Here is a 21,682-nt window from a genome sequence, read left to right as displayed (position 1 = left end):
GAGCCCAGAGACCTGTGGTTGATTACTATACAACTCATGGTGTCCTTGCCAAGCCATGTATCTGTGATGTGAGAGTCCGACCATTTTCATGATCACTTACAACTTTGACATCCTGTAGGCCTATGATGTAAATCATGTAAATCAAGTTCCGTTATGCTCCCCTCGCACTCTGCTTAGCACACAGTGATGGGCTGAACACGTGACGACTGAATGAAGACGTGAGTGAAGGCATCGCTCTCTACGACCCCACAGACGCAGGGCCTGTGGGGAACAGCACACATGTTAATGTGCTCCCGAGCCACGAGGGCTGCTGCTCAGCAGAGATGAACGCAGAACATTGGGTCCTTGTGAACCTGGTGTCTCTCGGCTCCGGGGTGGGTGACTGAGATCTTGGTGATACCACAGATGAGCAACCTCTTACCTTGAGCTTCTAAATGCTGTCTTTTGTCTTGCGGGCATGGACCTTGGCATCAAGTCAGGATCAGGCTGCTTTGTTCCCCGGGTTCCCCGGGGGCAGTGATGGTTTCCCAGAGTGTATAGAGAGCCTGGAGGGAGAGATAGGGATCTTTTAAAAAAATCTGATGGGTGGTACCTGATGGTAGGGGCCAAGGAAGTCACCTGGAGCTCACATCTAACCGCTCACGCCTCTGAATGCGGAAGGGCAGGAAAGGAAAGAACAAAACCAACCAATTGATGTTTCTCTCTCTCTCCGTCCCCACTTCTCCCTCTCCCTCCTTCTCCCTCTCCTTCTCCCTCTCCTCTTTCTTTCTCCCTCTCCCTTCCCCTCTCTCCAAAAGCAGTAAAAATAAAAATGTCCTCAGGTGAGGATAAAAAACAAAAGACCCCCTTTGCAGGGAAGCCTCCCCTGGGTAAACAGTCAAACTGGCACGTCCCTCCTCTCAGCCCTCACGGACAGCTGTGGCCTCGAAACTGGGCTCTGACCTCTATGAAACCACCAGTTTGTGTCCTGGTTTGCTTATCTTCTCTTCCTGTGACATTGGCATTTGGTCTGTGTTTCGTAATTATTTTAATTACACAATCAATCTCCCGAAGGCGAACCAGACCCATCTCTGCCCTGCTCGGCTTTTTCCTGAACCTGCCTTCCCTTTGCCACACGGGCCAACCAGTGCTTCCGCCACGTCCAGGCTCCCCCTGCACCCCTGTGCCTCCGTCTAGGTGAGACGACGGAAAATCTGAGATGACTCTGAAGAGAGTGACTAGGGTAGTGAAAAGAGCTAAAAGGGACTCAGGTGTCCTAACCCTGTCTTGATCTATCTGAAAGGTTCAGATGTGAAAGAGAAAGTTGACTTTACTTGCAGAGCGCAATGCTTAGCTACGCAGCAGTGACCAGACGGACATACTGGCTCATCGTTGACGAGACTTTTAAATGGAGATGCCTCAGAGGCAGTGAGATTCCTGTGGGTGGTTTGGGTCTGGGGATATTGAGGGACTGTCTGTCCCGGAATTTTATGATTCTAGAGTGTAGATGAATAGCCCAAGGACAGGTCACTGGAGGAGATCGACCAGCACCTTCCTTAGGAAACTGCACACGTCCCAGGTCCCAGGATGTTCGTTCTGTTTTTGCTGGGCATAGCCTCTCTGGTCCAGACAGGTAACGGTAAGTCCCGGAGACAGAGGACGCACTGGCTGTTGGTTAAGAGAAGGGAAGATGAGGGAGGAAGAGAAATTTCCAAAATTGGCTTTGAGGCTTTGGCCGATATCTGTGAGATTATGAGAAGAACGACTGTTCTTTTTTTCACAGGGGAACTTCAGAGCCATCTGACAGGTAAGGCCATGCCTAGTCTCAAGTCCTTGGGAAACCTCCCCTCCAACCTCGGAAGGGGCTGTCATACATCCTTCCTGCAGAATCCTAGGAGTTTCATCTTCTCCCAGACCCATGTAGTCCATTTCTTGCAGTAAGGAAGCTAAAATCCCTTTTGTTACTTCCTTTCCCTGACAACTGACCAAAAATCATCTAGATTTTGGCTAGACAAGGGGCTAATGACGTGGGGGTCCATAGATAAATTTCACAGGAACTCCGACCTTTTGAAATCATAACAACATTTAATTTATGTCTGTACATGTTGTCTTTCACAAGATTATCAAAGGAGAAAGATTAGAAGCCACTAGGCAAGAGGGAGCTGCTGTAGAGAAGCCCGCGGCCTTCAGCGTGGTAGCGTAGATACACTAGCTTGTGAAACAGCGTTTGGCTTCCACGGGATAGGTACCTGGTATAGAAACTTCCCCAGAACACATTCGTGAGGCGCCTCTCTCTGCGTCCGGCAGAGCCGACGGCATTCTGTTATAAATGTAAAAACTATCATCTTGGATTTTGCTATGATGGCATGACGTCCTGCAACCTGCAGTACCAACAGTCCTGCGCTACTGAGAACATTTACATCCTTTCAAGAAAAGGTAATGTGGGGTACCGAGTGCCTGGGACACGCCCCCTCCTTCCCTTAGGGACAGGCCGTTCTTCTGCCCTCAGAGAGTGGGGGTGAGCTGGGTAAGGACGGGGTGGCCCTCCCGAAGGGGTGGCAAAGGTGCCCTTTTCCTTAAGGTAATGGTGAGCGAAGGGGAGGTTGATGTGCCTAACTGGTTAGGGAACAAAGCCCATTCTCTGGGTCAGGAGTTAGGAGACTCAGCTTTGTGGCTCCTTAGGACCTAGAAAAAAATTAGCGAGGCTCTGAAAGAGGTGGCTCCCGGGCACATGGTCATAAGAGACAGTCATCGCAGTTGTGTTCCCTCTCTTTTCCCTCCTCAGGGCGGAGTCTGTACTTTTATTCAAAACTGTCATGTATGACCAACTGTGAGGACGTCAACTTCTTGGGTTTTGACAAGAGGACAGAGCTAATCTGTTGCAAACATAGCAACTATTGCAACCTCCCCAACGGAACCTAGTCCGCCTCTCTCCTGGATGCTGGGTCGTTCATTCTCCAGCTCAGCATCCTGTTTCTTTCTTCCTCCACCCCTGCATTTTGCACCCCTCTCCTAACAACGGGAGAGAGAGAGGAAGCCAGCTGGTAGTTGAAAGAAGAGCAATCAGAAGCAGAAGTAGTGACGGGTAGCTGAGTCTCATTGACTATGGATCAGACTGAATTTTTGCAAATCTTGTTGCTCACATCGGGCAGGGGTTGGCTTCCTTTTGCTGGTGATGCCATGAATAGGGTAGGGTTTAATTTTTTTTCCTTATTATCTCCTGTATGGCAATGCAAAGACTTGGGTCAAAATAATCCCAAGCTAATACGGAGAATTCTGGGACCATACCTTATCCTTGTCCTCTGGGTTGGGATTTGGGGGAATTTGTCCTGACAACTCCTGTTCACATCTTACTGGGCTTTGATGTATGCAAACAAATGAGCCCCTTCAGTCTGGTAACATAGATACATAAACTTTGTCAAACTGTATATGGCCTCTATGTCTTTCCTTTACCCGATGCATTGAAAACCTCCCAAGAAGTTCCAGCTTCACGTTCATGTAAGTAGCTTGTCTAAATGATAAGATGTTTGTGATCTTAAATAGCCTCTGTGCAAATGGAGACAGAAGCCAAGTAATCTAGGATAAACATAGGAGCCTTCACACCTGGCCACAATGTAGAGATAAAAGAACTATTCTTATCCAGATCTGTTGATCCTCCAATCAAGATTAGTGTGAAAAAGGATGTCGCTGGATGAGAAAACAAAGGCACTACCAGGAAGAGAGGGCAGGAAAGGCGAGGCAGAAGCAGCCAAGGCATAGAAATTTTGATGGCGGTTTAGGAGCGGTATCTGGAGACTTCCTGATCAGGGGCACTGCCTTCTCTTCCCTCCCCCAGAGAGGGAAGCTCTCTATTTCCCTTTGTGGAGTTCCTGGTCCTCCTTGCTAACTGCAATACGAAGGAGGAAGTTTTTGACTTCCCAACTAGTAGAAGTTATTATGGGAGTTCAAGTAATCTGGGGTCTTCAGAAAATAATTGATAAGTTCCCGTCACAGCGCAGTAACACTTGAAGACTTTTGCTTGACTTAGACTTGGGGGGAGGACAGACTGTCTCCCAAGAACCCTGACCCTCCATGGAAGCTGCCCCTCAACCTTTTCCACCAAATGCCCTTGTCTTCCCTCCCCCACAGCCTAAAACACGCTACCTACTCCCAGGGGGTAGAACATCCAGAAGGACTCCTGTGGGTTACCAGCAAATCTCCAAGAGTTGGAGACTATAGAAATGAAGAGGAGACACAAGGGAAAGTCTCTAGACATTTAACTTGAACTTCCCGGGATCTCTATGTGCTCCCTGGATGTTCCCCCAGGCGGTGGCCACCAGAAATGTAGCGATGGACCCAGTCACACTCAGGCCTAGTAACAGAGCTCAGCGAACACCCTCGCTGTTCACCCACCAAGAAAAACCTGACAGTTACTCTGAACCTGAGCCTCCTAAATCCCATCTCTCAGTCACCTTGCCCTTCCCCTACCCGATGGCAACATCCTCTCCCATTTTCTAAGCACCCAGACCCCACTCTCTGCTCTAAGCCAGCGGATCCACCCACGGAAGCACCCTCTCTCCTGTGTCAGCGCTTCCACTCACAGGAAAGAGTAAACCCATAGGCCACTAACACCCCCTGTCTGCTTTCTGGCTGGACCCCGCTGTCTTTACCACCTGGCACCTCCTGGCGATCTTTTCTGGCCCCTAAGCTCTGAGGCTATACCTGGGCTGAGGTCAGAGTGCTGAAATTTCTGGCCAGGGGAACGAAGTGTTTTCTTCTGGCACAGCTTCTGAGGGAAGATCAGGAGAAAGCAGGCTGGATAGAAACTGGGACATGAAACCAGAGGAGATGTTAGGACTATCTGAGAGGACGGTAGAGGAGGAGGTATTTGGTGCGGGCTAGGGCGGGGCTGAGCGAACAGGGACTTCAGAAAGTCAATGCGGGATTAGAAATGCTAACTTCCGTGAAAGCAACAGTCAACGCACTGAACGTGAGAGGCTCGGTGCCTGCCACTGTTTTAGGAAACTGTTCCAACCACAGCTACTCCTGACCACATTCCCCCCAGTGACCATGTTTCTGTTCATCTTGTTCTCATAGCCAAAGCCAAGTACCATATTTTGCCATGTATAATGTGCAATTTTCGCCCAAATTTTTGAGGGAAAAATAAGGATGCGCTTTATACATGGGTATAATAATTACACACCATGGTTATATAATTCCATGTATAACACACACAAAACATGGTTGCGCATTATAAATGGCAAAATATGGTGTATCAGGAGGGGCACTTGGCTGAGCGTTGGCCAACCACTTGGTCTCCTGGCTCGCTGTAGGTCTCCACTCCCCCAGTCCTCAAAAAATTTAAATATTATCTTTCATCCAGTGCATTGATAGGAGGCTGCGTGTTTTTGATCTATTACACAGCCCTGCGATAGATGATGCCAAAGAGAGATCGGTGTCAGAACTTCACTACCATTTTCCTAACAACACTATTAGGCCATGAAATGATCAAAATTAATCCCTAAATTAGTATTCACCTACGTTAGGTTTAATTTTCTTTTTCCATGGTAAACTCTCTGTGGGTTAGAATCTACGTGAACCATTGCTTCACTTTTGCTGTAGAATATTATCCTCTGTTTTAGTAGTGTCCCTGTGGATATCCAGGCTTATGATTGCTTCCTAGTTTCTACCATGCTGTATTTTAACAAACAGAATAAAATGCTTGAATATACAGATTAATTTTAAAACATTTGCATAATACGTATGCTAGTATTTCCCCCCAAATTGTATACTCTTAGGGTGTATATTATACTATACTTTAGCATCCTGAAAATACTTTAACGGCTTCAGCATCCTGAGATAGAACATGCAGTAAGAGTCTCCCATCCAAGGTTGGTTAATTAGTTCACGCGGGCAGACTGGCGATACTGGCAGCCTGGGTTCCAATAATGAAATCATTCACAGAAGACTTACTGTGATGTACGGTGAGTGCCTCAAGCAGGTCAAAATTAAACACTACGAGGAAGCTTCAAATTAGAAAACAGACACAATGTACATGGCAAGGAGGCAACCGGTAGCAGGAAGAAGAACAGAGAGCCAGAGAGCCATACAGGCAGATGGAGTCTGATGGACACATATTTGTAGCTAAGCTTGAAGTGTGGAAACCACTGAGGCCAAGCCCCCAGATTTTATCATATCCACACCGGCCTCCAGGTCCAATCTTCCTGAGCCCATCCTGTTATGTGTCCTATCTTAGGTCTCCAGGAGATTCTGATCCCCGTATTGCCCTCTGTTACAATACCCGTCACCACCTGACTCTCTTGGTCCCACTGAAGTACATGCCTGTTCCTCACGTTTAGCAAACATATATTTATATCGATGCAAATGAGAAGCAGAGGGAACCATAAAGGGGGCCAGACCCTGAGCAAGTACACTTGTTCTAGACTCAGGTCCAGAATAGTCTTCCAGGCCAATAATCCTTTATTTACCAGAAAAATCTGAAAGCAATTATTCTCGAGAATATGTGTATCCCTAGGTACACTGCAACATTATTTACAACATCCAAGACATAGAAACAAATTACGTGTCCACTGACAGATTGGACGAAGAAGACATGGTACGTACACACAACGAAGGACTACTCAGCCACAACCAGATGAAATGTTGCCCTTTGCAAAAACATGGATGGATCTTGACAGTATTCATGCTACGTGAAACAGAGAAGGACAAAAACCTTACGATTTTACTCATATGTGGACCAAAAAGTAACAAACTAACAAAACAAACAAAAACAAATGCAAAGATACAGACAGAGTGGTGGTTACTGGAGGGGACAGGCAGCGGGGAGAGGGTAAAGTGGATAAAGAAGGTCAAATACATAGAGGCAGAAGGGAACCGGCTTCAGGTGGGAACGCACGCCAGCGTGCCCTGAAGGCGAATTACAACCTTGCACACCTGAAAGTTATGTCATGTTATCCACCAATGTTGTGCCAATAAATTTCATTTAAAAAAAAATAAATAAATAAGAAGAAAAAAAGCCAACCCAATATAGATGAAAGACTTAAACATAAGACATAAAACTCTAAAACTCTGAAAAGAAACAAGGGAAAAACTTCATGACACTGGATCTGACAATGATGCCTTGGCTCTAACATCAAAAGTATAGATAAACTGGGTTACATCAAAATTAAAAATTTCTGTTTACTGAAAGATAGAATCAACAAAATGAAAAGACTACTCATAGAATGAGAAATCATATAACTGATAAGGGGAAATACTCAGGGTATATAAAGAACTCCAACAACACTAGTGACAACAAGAACAGCCAGCTGATTTTAAATGGACAGAAGGACTTGAGGAGGTATTTCTCCAAAGAAGATATGCAAATGGTTCAACATCACATAAAAACCACAATGAGATACCTGTTCACCCCGACTAAGGTGGCTACTGCCGCAAACACAGAAAATGACAAGTGTTGGTGAGGACAGGCTCCTGATTTGAAATGTGTTTATTTAGGAAATCATGATGGAGAGCCCACGGCAACCCTGTCACATAGAGTTTGGAGCCTCGGACGGGCTAGTGATGCCTAGCGATTCATTACACAGGTCGTGGCTTCTGCAGCACCTGAAGTTCACCAGGTAGATGCTCCATCTTATGTGGTCCACATTAGCACAGTTCTTCAGGCAGCCCCTGAAGATTAACCAGAGCCTCCCGTCATCTGCAGGCGGGAGGGGAAGCAGGGCTGCCACAGAACGTCTCTCCAGCCGGCGTCGGCACAGACACAGTCCGGCAGAAGTAACGCCCGCGTGTGGCCGGTAGGGTAATGATATGGGTGTCATCATTTATAGTTTTAATTTCAACATTTCACCTACAATGTCACGTGGTGTGCTTGAGTGTGCTATTGCTATGTTATGGAATTACCTGCTTATGATTTTGTCAGAAGAGATTTTGTAATAAAAAAGGGGCTTCATCTGTGCCAGACCCTGTATATAAAAGTCACCTTGTGTCATTGAAGGCTCTGGGATTCGTACGTGAAGAAGTGGGTGGTGTTACAAGCTGGGAGCTTCCTGAATGAAAGGCAGTGAGCGGGGGGAGAGGCAGTTGGAAGAAATGATTGGGGGCGGGGAGACCCTGCCAGCAGCAGTTCTGGAATTGCCAGAACTGGGTGTTTCCATTGAGACTCAGCGCTGGTTTAAGTAAGGGTTATAAATGCCAAAGCGTCTCTGAGCATAGTGGGTAGGAGCATAGAAAAATCGCGATGTTTTGTCTCACTCACCCAGAACCATAAATCTCAGGTTTTGCCTGAGATTTACCCCGGCATGGGGCCCTTTTAATCCTCGGAAAGTGGGGGCCCACACTGTGTTCTTAGCTGGAGCCACGCCAGGCCGCTTCTGTCCCTCCAAACCCCATCACCTATCCCGTGGCACACCATTGCTGCCCCACCCCCCACTCCCGCCCCTTTATTTCAAAGGTTGAAAACCACCGGCAAGGAATTCCTGTCCGGGACAGAGAGGAGAAGCTGCCCTCCCTGCTCCCACGCCCAGTTGTTCTCTGGCCAGTTTCCTCTCCTCTGTTTCCTCCCCTCTGTTTCCTCCCAGTTCCTCAGAGTCCCAGTTGTCCAGCTATAGACCGCCCTTTAGTGACCACCCTCATCTGCTGTCATTCTGGCCTACGATGGGAGGAGGGACCCCAGCCCCTCCAGGAGAGACTGCTGGAGTGGCGTGTGACATCCCCTTCTTAGTCTAGCTGGCAGGTCCCTGTCTGTTTCTTTGACCCCTTTGTTCTTCCCCCAACCTACTACTTACTTTTGAAAATCTTCCCAGTTATGCAAGCCTCTTCTCCCACTGCAGTGCATATCCCTCTGCCTTTGAAGCACTGGTCTCCTGGAAACTCGAGGTGGCACATCCTGCACTGGATAATTTCTATAATTCGGACCAGACAGTAGGGGAATGGAAGTGAGAGCAGATGTCAGGGGCCATGAAAGGACCTATCTCCACTTTCAGGCTGGGATTCTGCTTGGAGCCTGGGTGGCTTTGCCAGAGGTCCATTCAGCAATGGCACCTGCCTCTGTTATAACAGGTGAAGCCTCCCTGGCTGGCATGGCTCAGTGGATTGAGCGTCAGCCTGCGAACCACAGGATCCTGGGTTCAAGCCCCAGTCAGGGCATATACTGGCTCTCAGTGGGGGGCATGTGAGAAGCAACTGATCGATGTTTCTCTCGCCTTCTTTCTCCCTCCCTTCCCCTCTCTCTAAAAATAAATAAAGTATATATTTTTTAAATAATAAAACAGCCTAAGCAAAGAGAGGGACTGGGGTTTGTGCTTGACACAAGTTTTAGCCTCAAAGAAATGGGAGGGGAAAGAAAGGAAAAGAGGAACAAAATCAAGACTGAGATGATCAGATGAGGTCCCCTTCATACTCACCAGGAAGAATATTTTTGTTCAGACTAAGGTAGTGGGTTGCACTGGCAAAGAGAAATAATACATAAAACAAATCTGCGGTTTTGCCTGAGATTTACCCCGGCATGAGGCCCTTTAAATCCTCGGAAAGTGGGGGCCCACACTGTGTTCTTAGCTGGAGCCACGCCAGGCCGCTTCTGTCCCTCCAAACCCCATCACCTATCCCGTGGCACAGCTACCCCGCTGCCCTCCTTTTAATCCTCTTCACCTCTTCTTGGCCTCTCAGCCTCCCCTACCGGTTCTTATAGGGAGCAGCACAGACCAGAAGGAGAAAGATAAACACACTTGTTAAACCTCATCCTCTTTCTAATTGACCCCATGTGGCTTTCTTACCAACGCACGTCTGAAAGCTGACAAGGCGGGGAGGTGCGTGGGAAATTCCTTAGTTACACTTTAGATTTGGCCAGCTAGTATCTGTACAGGCAACATTTCCCCTTTTGCTCGCCCTTTCTCTTGCCTCGATTCACTCGCCCTAAGCCTGGTCAGCTGCTGCTCCTGTTACATTGTCACACTTAACATCAGCTCCCAGCCTGGCCCCATCCTGTTGGAAGAGGTTGCTGAGTGATGAACTTCAGGGTCTATCTCTGGGTTCCCTTCAATCCCCAATGTCTGCCCTGCCCCTCACCTCCCCCGCCCCGCCCCCCCCGGCCCACCCCTCTCTGCCCTCTAACCTCCCCCCTCCCACACCACTGATCCATTTCTACTCACTGTGAATATTCTCTGTCTAAAAATGACCCAGAGAGTACTGCGGGGAAGGGGAAAGATACAGTGTCTTCAGACCTCATTTTAACAACCACCCCGCCCCCAGCTTCTGTGAAAATCCTCTCAATTCCTACAATCCACCAACGTTCTCCTTAAAGCGAGGATGGCAGCTTGGGTGGAGCTCCCAGGGACACTGTGGTGGAAGGCACGGCATTAGGATGACAGCTTCTGTCCCCACAGGGCTCCTGGGGGAGGCCCCGTGCCTTGGGAACCCCCACCCATTCCGGGCCCTTCACACGTCCCTCCAGCTGTCAACCGCAGCCACCCACCTCTAAAGCAGCAGAGCAGGGTGGGGAGACCCAGCAGGAAGGACTTGTCCATTTGGGAGGGAGAAAGCAGTGGGTTAGGGGAGGAAGCTGCAAGGTGCCTATTTATACCTCTGCTGGTTGGGCTTCCCCAGGGACGCTGGGGGCGGGGACACTGTGGAAGTCCTTCAAAGGCTCCCCTGCTCCCAGGGAAAACAGTGTCTCTGTCATTTCTCTTTTTGGCCAATGCGGGGAGAGGGGCTGGCTAGGTGAATCCTGGACCTGATTTGTTCCAGTCCTACCTCTCAGGATTTGTGATGTCATGTCTTTCCATCATACCTCACGGTGGGAGAGCGCGAGAGACTGTCAGGGCTGGGCAGGCAGGATAGGGAGTCACCTCACCAAGGTGCCCGTGAACACAGAGAGAATATATGAGTGCAAATAACTGGGGTGCAGGAAGGGCGAAGGAAGCCTGAGCACAGAGCCTTAAAAAAGTCCACCTCTGGGGAAAGGGGGAGATGGTTGGGATGGGGGGCGGGGAGACTCAGAGACGCTGACAGAGGTGTCCCACGGGAGGGTAGTTTGCCATGTCAGTTGGTCATCCTGGGATGAAGCGAACCCTGGGGTAGCAGATGAGACCGCAGGAGGAAGCTGCTTTCCTCCATATTTAATTCTCTCGCTGATAGCAGCCCACGAGAAAGGGGAAAGGCTCTCTCTCTGTGCCTGCCAGGCTGTCTCCTCCCTTAACTACGCTCCTATGATACCATTACACCACTTCCCCTCAAGAGGAAACTTCCCTCTCTCAGCTTTACTGGCCCACCTGGAGCCCTTGCTTAGGTTTGAACCCGTTCTACTGACTGACTTTTCTGCTAAACTCTCCTCCATTCATACTCTCAGCCTTAGTAGCTCATAATTCCTGATTTTCTAACTGGGTCCCCCTCTGTTTTGTCTCTCAGCGCCTCTAATCCTCTCTGCTATCCTCTTAGGGCACCCCAAATAATTTTAGGTCATAAATTTCAGACCCAAGATGTAGAAGTTTTCAGGAATAAGTCCCTTTTGCCAAAGGCTCTAGACCTCATCTGAGTCTGCACGGCCCCCTTATTCATGACGCCCCTCCCCCCAGCGCAGGGTGCCCCAGGAGCCGTCAAACCGCAAGTATAGCCCAAGGTTTAGCCCAACCGAGAGTGACTAGGACGGTGTTCAGTTATGTCTGCATGTACATGATTAGAAGCCCTTTAGCTTGTGGGCCAGGGTTTTGCTTTGCATCTTCAATGTTGGGCAAAACAATAAAAATGATGTTTCTTGCATGGAGATTTGCTTTCTAGTTATTATTATTTTTAAAGAGAAATGTCTACTCTCCACAGGGAAAATACAGCAAAATGTCCTGCAATGTATTGCTAATCGAGACGGTTTCTCCAAATGACCTCTTTGAATAGGCTGGTGGGGCCAGGGACTTGAGGAAGGAGCTCTCCGCTCAGATAGATCCCCCATGTGAGGAGGTGAGTCAGCAAGGTGAAGACCCTTGGCCACTGTTCCTGCGAGGCACCAATAGCCTTGGGCGCCTAGGTTCTCCTCGTACCCGTGAGACATACGCCAGTGACCCAGCAGAAAAAGAACAGTTTCTTCTGGATCACGGTTTGAAAGGAAGGTCAGATCAGAACAGCTCGTCCTTTTTCCCTGATGCAAGTGACTGACTGGAACAGCTCTGGGTGACTGGGACCTGTGGAAACCAGGCAAGTTCTACCCCCTGGAAGGATAAGACAAAGTTTTCTGACAATATGTGCAGATCCAATGAGGAGCATAGGCAAGTGTCTCTGGGGAACCTGGGTATGTCCTTTTCTACCCTGAGACTCGCCACCCCTGAGGATTTCCTGGGAATCTCAGAATTGTTCCAAATGTCCACAGGTCCCGGGAGGGTCCCTTCCTGTGATTCTGAGGTCTGGAGAAGATAACACGGACATTGAAGCGACCAGGGAGCTGGGTCCAGGATTCACGGGGGAATAAGTAGCCGAGAGCTTACCCATTGCTCCTGCTGCAGCTTACATCTCAAGTGAAATGTCCTGTGCTTTTCATATGCTGTCAACAAACCTAGCTATCACCTCAAGGGCTCTTTCCAAGGGTGACCTCAGCTAGGGAGAAATTAGGGGCTCCTCGCCTGCTCTCCAAGGTGAACTCACAGCACATGAAAGCCATGCTCAGAGACCTCTTTGCAAACTGCCAGCCCTCCGGAGGTGGGACATAGCCCTCCATATCGTTGAGTTTATGACATATTTTTACGTGTTATACTTATAAAAATAATCTTATAAATGTCAGCTTATAAAAATAATCTCTGTGAGTTCAGAGAGACCGTCCCTGACCAGTTCACTGAAGGAGACACCCCCTTGTTATTTCCTGTGTGTGTGTACAGAGGTGGGATTTTTTTACTGGTGAAAAATAATACACATACCAAAAAAGGGTATAGACATAAATGCACATCTAAAATTATTTTAATTTTTTTATCCTCACCTGAGGACATGTTCATTGAGTTTTTTAGAGAGAGGGGAAGGGAGGGAGAGAGAGGGAGAGAAACATCGATGCAAGAGAAACATCGTTCGGTTGCCTCTTGTACGTACCCCACCAGGGACCGAACCCGCAACCCAGGCCTGTGCCCTGACTAGGAATGGAAGGTCCAAGGATATAACGTACAACATGGTGATTATAGTTGAAAACAATGTACTCTATCATTGAAATTTGCTAAGACAGAAGAACTTAAGTGTCCTCGCCAAAATAAAATAAAGTAAAATTAAAATGCAAGGTGATGGATGTGTTAATTAACTAGAGTAGGGGTGGGGAGAGGAAGAGCCTGGCACAATGTATATCAAATCACCATGAGGTACACTTTAAACATCTTATAATTTTGTCAGTTATAGCTCTAAACTGTTAAATTTAAAAAAAAAAAAAAATGCTGCATGAGCTCTGGTCGGCAGGCCCATTGAAATCCCAGGGCTGCTTCCTCGATTTCTGACCTTGGCAAATCACTTAACTTTCCTTTGCCTCTATTTCAAAACCTGCGAAGTGGGCAGACTGATGCTCCAAGGAGAACGCAGTCCAGGGTCAAAGTCTCGGACTTTTCTTCAAAGGCCTCCATCGGATCGAACCCGGGGAAAAAGCCGCGGGGCCATCCAGAACTAAAAGACGCGGGCGCCGGGCGGGGTCGGCCGGGACACGCAGTGTGACTTGCCCCGCCGCTGCCATCAAAGGGCCTATCTGACCGTGGCGGAGCCCCTGGAAGGGTGTCGCTAGGACACAGGACGCCGACTTGCAGCCGCGGCTGCTCGGCGGGGCCATGGGGCGGCACGGAACCCGTCACCGCTGCTCCCCGGAGCCGCACACGGACTTCGCCGGCATTTCTGCGTCCGTCGTCCGTGGGATGCGGAGCCGGCCGTAGAAAAAATGATTGCGTGCTGCTTCGGACACTGTAGTAGCTACAAGGAGAGGGAAGGGGTGCAACGGATAGGCCCTGCGGTTCCGTGTGGATGCTTTTATTCTTTCCGAGGGTTAGATTTTGGGTCTTTTGAATTCCTGTCATTCTACAGTGTAGATTTTTGGGCAAAATTAACCTAGAGGCTTTTTTTTTTTTAGAGACTGTTCTTTTCCTCTTTAGACGATAATAACAATAATGACTATAATTTTTTTAAGCACCTGCTCTGTTAGAAAGACTGCCAACGCATCTTGCTGAGTTTTTTTTTTTTTTAATTGCAGTTTACATTCAGTATTATTTTGTATTAGCTTCAGGTGCACAGCATGGTGGTTAGACAATCCTACGCTTTACGAAGTGTGTCCCCCCCATATGTCCACACCCCCCTGGGCACCACCATATGCAGCTATCACGGCATCGCTGACCGCATTCCCTAGGCTGCACCCGGCCCCCCCCCCCCCCCCACCCCCGGCTCCGGCAACCATCAGTCTGGCAAACACGTTTCCTTAAGTCGTTGCCTGAGCGCTCGCTGTGGTGCTTACGGTGCCAGGTAAAGGGCAGTTCCTAAGGACCCCGGCTGCCAGAGACACTCAAGGAGAAAGAAAGACGCTTTGAAAGATACTCATTTGGTAGTTGAACACCTTCTCACAAGTCACATTCAGTGAACCCCATCGAACATCTCACAGTGAACCCCGTCGAACATCTCAGACAGGAGTAACACTAATGCTCAGGGAAGCCTTCCCGAAAATTGAAGAGGACTCCATTTGGCCTGACTGGTTTTTCGGAGCCAGCATTCCCGGATACCACAACCAGATAAAGACTTCGTGAGCAAAGAATCCGATCCGTGGCACAGCTTCCCGCTTCTAGACGTTGATGTGCTTTCCCTCGTGAAAGAATGCTGTTGGTCTTGATTCGGCTCAGCCAAGTCCTGCGATTTGCTACACTGGCCCTCGCTCCCCCAGCCCCGCCGCCTCAAGCCATTGTTCTGATGTTCTCGTCGGTGAGGACTGACTCCTCCTCTGAAGAGAATTTAGTCTGATTAGGGGACTGAGCTGTGAAACTATCTGAAAGGAACTGGGTTCTATAGCAGTGGACTTCAGAACAGTCTTCTGGGAGAAAGAGAAATGTTTTTTATTCATCCTCCTCGAGAGGGAAATATTTGAAAAGAGGGCAAGGGAACTAACTATAGGACCAGCAAAAGCAGCTCTGATCTAGCAGCCATGCTAGAGAGGCTAAGGCGTAGACTTGGGTTGTGTCCACAGACGTGGTACAAATGTAACTTAGTCACGAGACATGGGAAAGAAAAACAAGCGGACTTAATGGGTTCTCAGAAGGGAGGGCTGGATAAAAAAGAATAAACACATTGGGGTGTTTGCAATCTTTAAGTTGCCTTCCCTTTGAATAGGTGCCATGGTTTCCTTAACATAATCTGTTTGGGTAAAATGAAATTGTTGTGAAATACTGTAAATGCCAATTCGCTCCTGTATTTTTCCTGCCACCAATTTCTCCCAGCTGGGGACTAATGAGTATATTCCTCTTACATTCCCTACCTTGTAATTGGTGCATCACCTGGAACCATCTAATATGGCTACACCTTAGGTCCCTGTGCCAAACATGATTTCTTGAATGATAACAATTTGTAATCTCTAACTCCCTTCATACCAGACATTCTGAAAATCGGAGGTGAGCTGGCTCCTAACCTCTACCTGAATGGTCACTCCCTTTACCAGCCTGGGGTCACGTGATTTGGCTGAGTCAAGGAATCTAACGCAACACAGAGGTGAGTCGCGTGTTTGTGTGCCTGTGAGGCAAAGCCTGGTGCGAAGGCTCAGTAAACCAGTTGGCAATGTCACACAGAGTGGGTTGAAACAGCAAAGAATATGTGGAGTCTGAAGGTAGCTCCATCTCTGCTTCACTTAGAACCCCTGTCTTTTCTGGGATGAGCTTGTTACTGGCCTGTCACCTCTTTCCTATGCAAATTTCTTGGTCCAGGTCCTGCCCTGGCTCTGGAATGGAGAGAGAAAGCAGAACACCCACTCTCTTAGAGGCAGGGCCTCCCAGTACACGTAAATGAAATGCACCTTTCAGAGCTCAGGACGCAAAGTCACAGAGCGGGAGGCTGGGAGGAAACCGCGGCTGCCTCTCGGTCCCACACGCTGTCTCGTTCACCAGTTCTGAGCCCTCCCTGGAGCTTGCTTTGCCACCTCATCATCCTTCTCCCAGAGCACATGGACAGGCTCCTGCTCTTCCTGCTCCCAGGAGCCCTCCTGCCTTCGTGCTGGCCTTCTGCAGAGGGTGAGTCCCGTGGCAGGGAGCCAAAGCGGGCAGCGATGGGGTCAGGGAGCCATGTGCTAGGGAGTCCCAATGAGGAGGAGCGGAGTCTGCCCGGCAGCGTTTGCCAATGCAGGCCCCTGAGCCCTCGGCCACGGCAACTTCCCTTCCCCTCCATGGAAACTCTTTCCGGGGACCAGCTGTGCCTGCTGCTCAATAGCTTCACAGAACTCCAATCCCGGAATGATGGGAGGGGAAGGGGTGATAAAGAATCACTGGGGCCCTGAACAGTGTGGTTCAGTGGGTTGGGCATGGTCCCACAAAGCAAAAGGTCGCAGGTTCGATTCCCGGCATAGGCTCAGGCCTGGGTTGTAGGTTCGGTCCCCAGTTGGGATGCATACTTAGAGGCAACTCATCGCTGTTTCTCTTCCTCTCTTCCTCCCTTCTCCTCTCTCTAAAAAGAAATATATAAGTAAATAAATAAATATTTTGAAAAAAGAATCATTAGGGGTCTATATGTGGACAAGTTAGGGAACAATATCACCTTTTCTCTCCACTAAGTAACTCAGAATGGAGATCCTCCTCTTCCTTTTTCCCCTGGATCCTGGGTCTTCTCTCTCTGCCAACCTCGACTAGCCTTGCCAGCAGTAAAATGCCTACTTCAGTGTTCTCTTTAGAAGCCAGAGGTATGGGCTGAACCTAAACAGAAAGAAGGGAGAGGGCTTCCTGGAGACCCCATGACTCCTAAACCAGGTTCCTTGAGACAGATCTGGGCTGTGCGCAGAGGGTCCCCAGGGGAGGGACGAGAGAAGCCTGGGAAGCCCGGGGTCCCAGCCTCCATCCCTACACCTCCGGGGCAGCCCCCTTCTGCTTCCCCCACTACACGGCCTCCTTGGTCTCACCCCATGGCTCTCGCCTAATGTCCAGGCCCCACTTGGAGAATTCCACTTTGCACATCCTGCGATGAATTTGTTGGCAAGAACTGCAGAAAGAATTTAGGTTCCTGTCATTCCAAATATCCTGACTTTGCATGCCAGACCAAAGAAGTGTATATTAAACATTTCACTGGAGGTGAGGCGGGGGGATGGGGAGGAGGGCAAGAAAATGGAGGGATGGGTGATTGAACTTTAGGACTTGCTTTGGCAAAAAAAAAAAAAAAAAAAAAAGAGTGTAGATCTGGAGTGAGAATTTTTTAGTCCTGTCGGCTCTGGCATGAGCTCAGGCAATGATCTAGGGCGTGTTAGTTTCCTTGAATGAGTTGAAATTTCTCAACTGCACAATGATTGAGTTTTAGTGGATGACCTCCATCTCTGATATCCGGTGACTGAATCCCTCATAAAGGATATACAGCTCCTTTGCTGTAAAAAGACGTGGGTGTTGAGGGCGGGAGAGAGTTGCTTTGGAAGGGGAACATCCCTTTTGTGGACAGGTCCTCAAGTCTCAGTCTCTGCCTAAGGGGCCAGGCGGGAAGGGAGGGGCTGGTCACTCGGCCATATTCCCTGTCCCACCCGTGTCTAACCTGCACCTCTCTGTTATTTTCCTACCCTCTTCAGCATACATCTACCAATATTCCATCCTGGGCTGCCCAAAAAGATGTGTGGAATATACACGTGTCACCAACCAGGAGAAAAGCGTATTCTCCTGCTGTAACGAAAGCTACTGCAACAGCATGTCAGCAAAGGATGAGGTTCCCTTCAATTCCATCCAACCAAGGAGGTTAGAACTCAGCTGACTTCGGGGACCTCCCCCTGACTGCACCCTGCCTGGCCTTTCTGAAGATCATCTACGTACGGAAGAGCCTTTGCGCCCACCTGCCACCTACACTGTCTCTTAGAGCCAAGAGGCCCGAGACAAATGAGCTGTGGATGAGGAAGGACTGTGTGTGACTTTAAAATGCGTCTGGGCCCGAGTCAGGCCCACCAGGCCTTGTCGTCTGGTTCTGCTGTTCCGGCTGGGGCCAAACGCCAAGGCTAGGCGGGATGAGAAAGTGGGGGAGGCTGCGCTGGGAACTGGGGGCCCCGAGTGGACTGCAATAACAACTCTAATGAATAACAAGGCCAGATGCAGGGCAGCTCCTGGGCTGTCTCCATAGCGAGCTGATAAGAAGGAAGGGATACGGGGCAGAGAAGAGCCTGGCAAATGTGCCCACGTCGTTTCATTTCTCAAATGCATGGGATCCGAGATCCCATCAGGCCTCGGGCGTTCCAGGCCTGGGGAGGTCCCAGAAACAAGGAGGACCCGACCGACAGAGCCTGCTCTTCCTTGGCAGGGCAGGGTCCTCTGCTTTCTTGGGCTGCTTGGGATCAGGATGTGTGATGAGGGCAGTGGAAAGGAAGTGTTTTGGGCCATTGCACAACTTAAGTATTAAAGATCACGTATTCGGAGGAGATCGCCGCACTGCCTGAGTGTGAACCCTAGCACCCCACCTTGCCAGCCCCAGGGTCCTGGGGCAATGGCTCAGCTTCCCTCTGCCTCAGCCGCCTCCTGCTTTCCGCTGCTGGTATGAAGGTTAAGTGGGTCTGTAGCTTCCAGGTGCATATGAAGCACAGGTGTTGGGCATTTTTTATCACCCGTGTGCCGAATCCTGGGTAGGAAGGACCCTTTCCCTGTCACCTCATCAACCCTCCCGTGCAGTGAGATTAGCATCTCCATTGTGGCCGATGAGGAAGTTGGGGTCAGAGACGTCCGTGGACTCTGCAGAGTGTGCAGCGCAGCTGAGTGGCCGAGTAGGGCTGCAGACGGGCATCTGCCTGCGCTCACCGCCCCCTGCAGCCCTGTGCCTGCCCAGCAGTGACTCACCGCGCCCCCCCCACCCCCGTCCCCACCAGCACCATTGTCCGCTCACAGCTCCCCTTCCCTTCATCCCCTTGAATCTAACGGCCCCACACTCTTAAGTTTGGCCCAGGTCTCCTTCCCCAGCTCTGTCCCCAACTCTGCTGTCGAGCTCTCCCTTTCCTACCTCCCCCACCACCCCCGTGTCCTCTTAACTGTGTGGCCTATTGAAGTAGGAGACAACGGAGGGCACAAGCTTTGGCTTCAGGCAGACCCAGGGAGGCAGCAGCGCTCTGACACTCGCTGGCGTAGGACTCTGGGAAGACACCCAACCACTCTGATTCTAAGTGTCTTCCTCTGTACAAGAGAAATAATATCCCTCCTTTATGTTATCATGGGACAATGAAAAAAGATGGTACACATCATGAACTCCCTGACACAGGGCCTGGAACATAGTAGTGAGTGAATGCGTGGAAGCTGTTGCTGCTCTTCCTGCTTGCTAGGCAAATTTATCTCCTTTCATTTATATCATGGTTCTGCTTACAGATGGGGAGCCTGAAACTTGCAGAGTGAAATCATTCACCCGGTGTCACGCAGCTCTCATGTCACGGGGATGAGCTAAACTGAGACAGACTTTTATAAGCCAGTGCTCCCCAGTCCCCTGGCCCCTCCGCCCCACAGCCTCCTTGCCTGGGCTCCTCGCCCCGCCTCTGTCCTGCGTCCCAGCACATGGCATGAAGTGGCCCAGCCACGAGGAAGCCAGAGCAGGAAAGCAAGGCACAGGCTTCACACCCAAAGAGACCTGGACTTCTAGCAACGTAGGACTCTGGGAACATTCTCTCAGCTTTCTGAGCCTTCATTTTCTCCTCTGCAAACTGGGCTGATAAAAACTTCCTCACGAGGCCGCAGTGAAGGCTAAATGATAAAACATATCACTATACATAGTAACCGCCTGATAGGAAATAACTACATTATAATTCACCATGATATTATAATTTAACTCCTAAATCATGGAGAATTCTATGTTGCAGTAACAGAAAACCAAGACAATGCCAATTAGTGATTAAATTGTGGTGAGATATAAATGACAAAATGTACCATTTTTACCATTTTAAGTGCACAGTTCCGTGACATTAGCACATCCGCGTTGTTGTCTAACCCTCACTGCCATAGGTGTCCAGAGCAGTTTCATCATCGTAAACAGAAACTCTGTCCTTACAAAACTATAACTCCAAGTAAGGGGTTAATATAAAAAATATATATAAAGAACCCTTACAACTTAACAACAAAAAAGGAACAACTCAATTTTTAAAAAAGGGCAGACAGCCTGCATAATATTTTCCAAAGAAGACATAGAGATGACCAATAGGCACATGAAAACATGTTCAACATTACTAATTAATGGGACAATTTTGGATATTAACCCCTTGGAGGATATATGATTTGCAAATATATTTTCCCATTTAGTGGGTTGCCTTATTGTCTTGATCATAGTTTCATTTGCTATGCCAAAGCCTTTTAGTTTGATGGAGTCCATTTTGTTTATTTTTTGCTTTTGTTTCCCTTGTCTTTGAAGTCAGATCCACGAAAACTTTGCTAAGACTGATGTCAAGGAGATAGGTTACAGTGTATGTTTTCTTCTAGGAATTTCATGGCTTCGAGTCTTATGTTTAAGTCTTTAATCACTTTTTAGTTAATTTTTATATATGGGTAAGACAGTAGTCTAGTTTTTTTTTGTTTGTTTGCTTTTTTTTTTTTTGCATGTGGCTGATCAGTTTTACCAACATCATTTATAGAAGAGACTGTCTTTTCTTCATTATATATTTTCACTCCTTTGTCATAAATTAATTGTCCTTATGTGTGAAAGTTTCTTTTGGGGCCCTCAATTCTGTTTCATTGGTCTGTGTGTCTGTTTTCCTGCCAGCACCATACTGTTTTGATTACTGTAGCTTGGTAGGATAGTTTAAAGCCAGGGAGTGTGAAAATTCTGGCTTTTGTCTTTTTTCTTAGAATTACTTTGGCTGTTTGGGGTCTTTTGTAGTTCCATACATATCTGAGAACACTGTTCTATTTTTGTGAAAGATGTCATTGGGTGATATGGATTTCATTAAATCTGTAGATTGCTTTAAGTAATATGGCAATTTTAACAATGTTAATTATTCCAATCTATGAACACAAAATATCTTTTCATTTCTTTGTGTCTTCTTCAATTCTTTCAACAAACATAACAATCATGCTTTTGGCTGCACCATTTTACATTTCCACTAACAGTGACCAAACGTTCTTATGTCTCCACATTCTTGCCAATACTTTAGTTTTCTGGGTTTATTTTAATATTAGATAGACATCCTAATAGGTGTGAAATGATAAAAGGCAATAAAAAGCCCTCTCATTAGTTCTGCCACCATCAGCATGACCCATCTCTAGTTCTTTCTGATGAGATCACACATAATAAGTATACCCAGCTTAATATACAAGGCAATATTTGGGCTGGGTTTTATTGGTTTTGATCTTGATGGTGCTGTTGTTGACATTTTAGCATTTAATAACAAGTCTCCCATAATGGCTAATCCTACCTGTCTTCCCTTTTATCTCCTATCTCAGTTCAAATTTATAGATGAAATCTAGAAAAAATATTTAAATTTGATATTCTAAGAAAATATATTTTTAGAAGATTTTTCATATGACTTTCAAAAATGTTACCCAAATTAAACACACAGAAAATGAATTTAACTTATTTTGTTAGTCTTTCCAAGAGA

The 21,682-nt window shown here is 48.1% G+C and overlaps 2 protein-coding genes across 2 annotated transcripts; one reads left to right on the top strand and one right to left on the bottom strand.

Moving 5' to 3' along the window:
* The first annotated feature begins 1,566 nt into the window (after positions 1-1,566).
* Positions 1,567-2,901, top strand: PATE2 (prostate and testis expressed 2). Its single transcript, XM_054592761.1, has 3 exons — positions 1,567-1,612; positions 2,287-2,415; positions 2,765-2,901. Exons 1-3 carry the CDS (start codon positions 1,567-1,569, stop codon positions 2,899-2,901), a joined length of 312 nt encoding a protein of 103 aa, XP_054448736.1.
* Positions 2,902-7,505: 4,604 nt separating this feature from the next.
* Positions 7,506-10,499, bottom strand: PATE1 (prostate and testis expressed 1). Its single transcript, XM_054592760.1, has 5 exons — positions 10,448-10,499; positions 10,125-10,161; positions 9,381-9,421; positions 8,763-8,879; positions 7,506-7,675 (listed from the first exon to the last, which is right to left on the bottom strand). Exons 1-5 carry the CDS (start codon positions 10,497-10,499, stop codon positions 7,506-7,508), a joined length of 417 nt encoding a protein of 138 aa, XP_054448735.1.
* Between the last annotated feature and the right edge of the window lie 11,183 nt (positions 10,500-21,682).

The sequence above is a fragment of the Pteronotus mesoamericanus genome, unplaced genomic scaffold (genome assembly GCF_021234165.1).
Source record: "Pteronotus mesoamericanus isolate MK-2021 breed Mesoamerican mustached bat unplaced genomic scaffold, CSHL_Meso_final scaffold_371, whole genome shotgun sequence".
NCBI classification, from domain to species: domain Eukaryota; kingdom Metazoa; phylum Chordata; class Mammalia; order Chiroptera; family Mormoopidae; genus Pteronotus; species Pteronotus mesoamericanus.
This window is presented reverse-complemented; position numbering and strand designations above follow the sequence as displayed.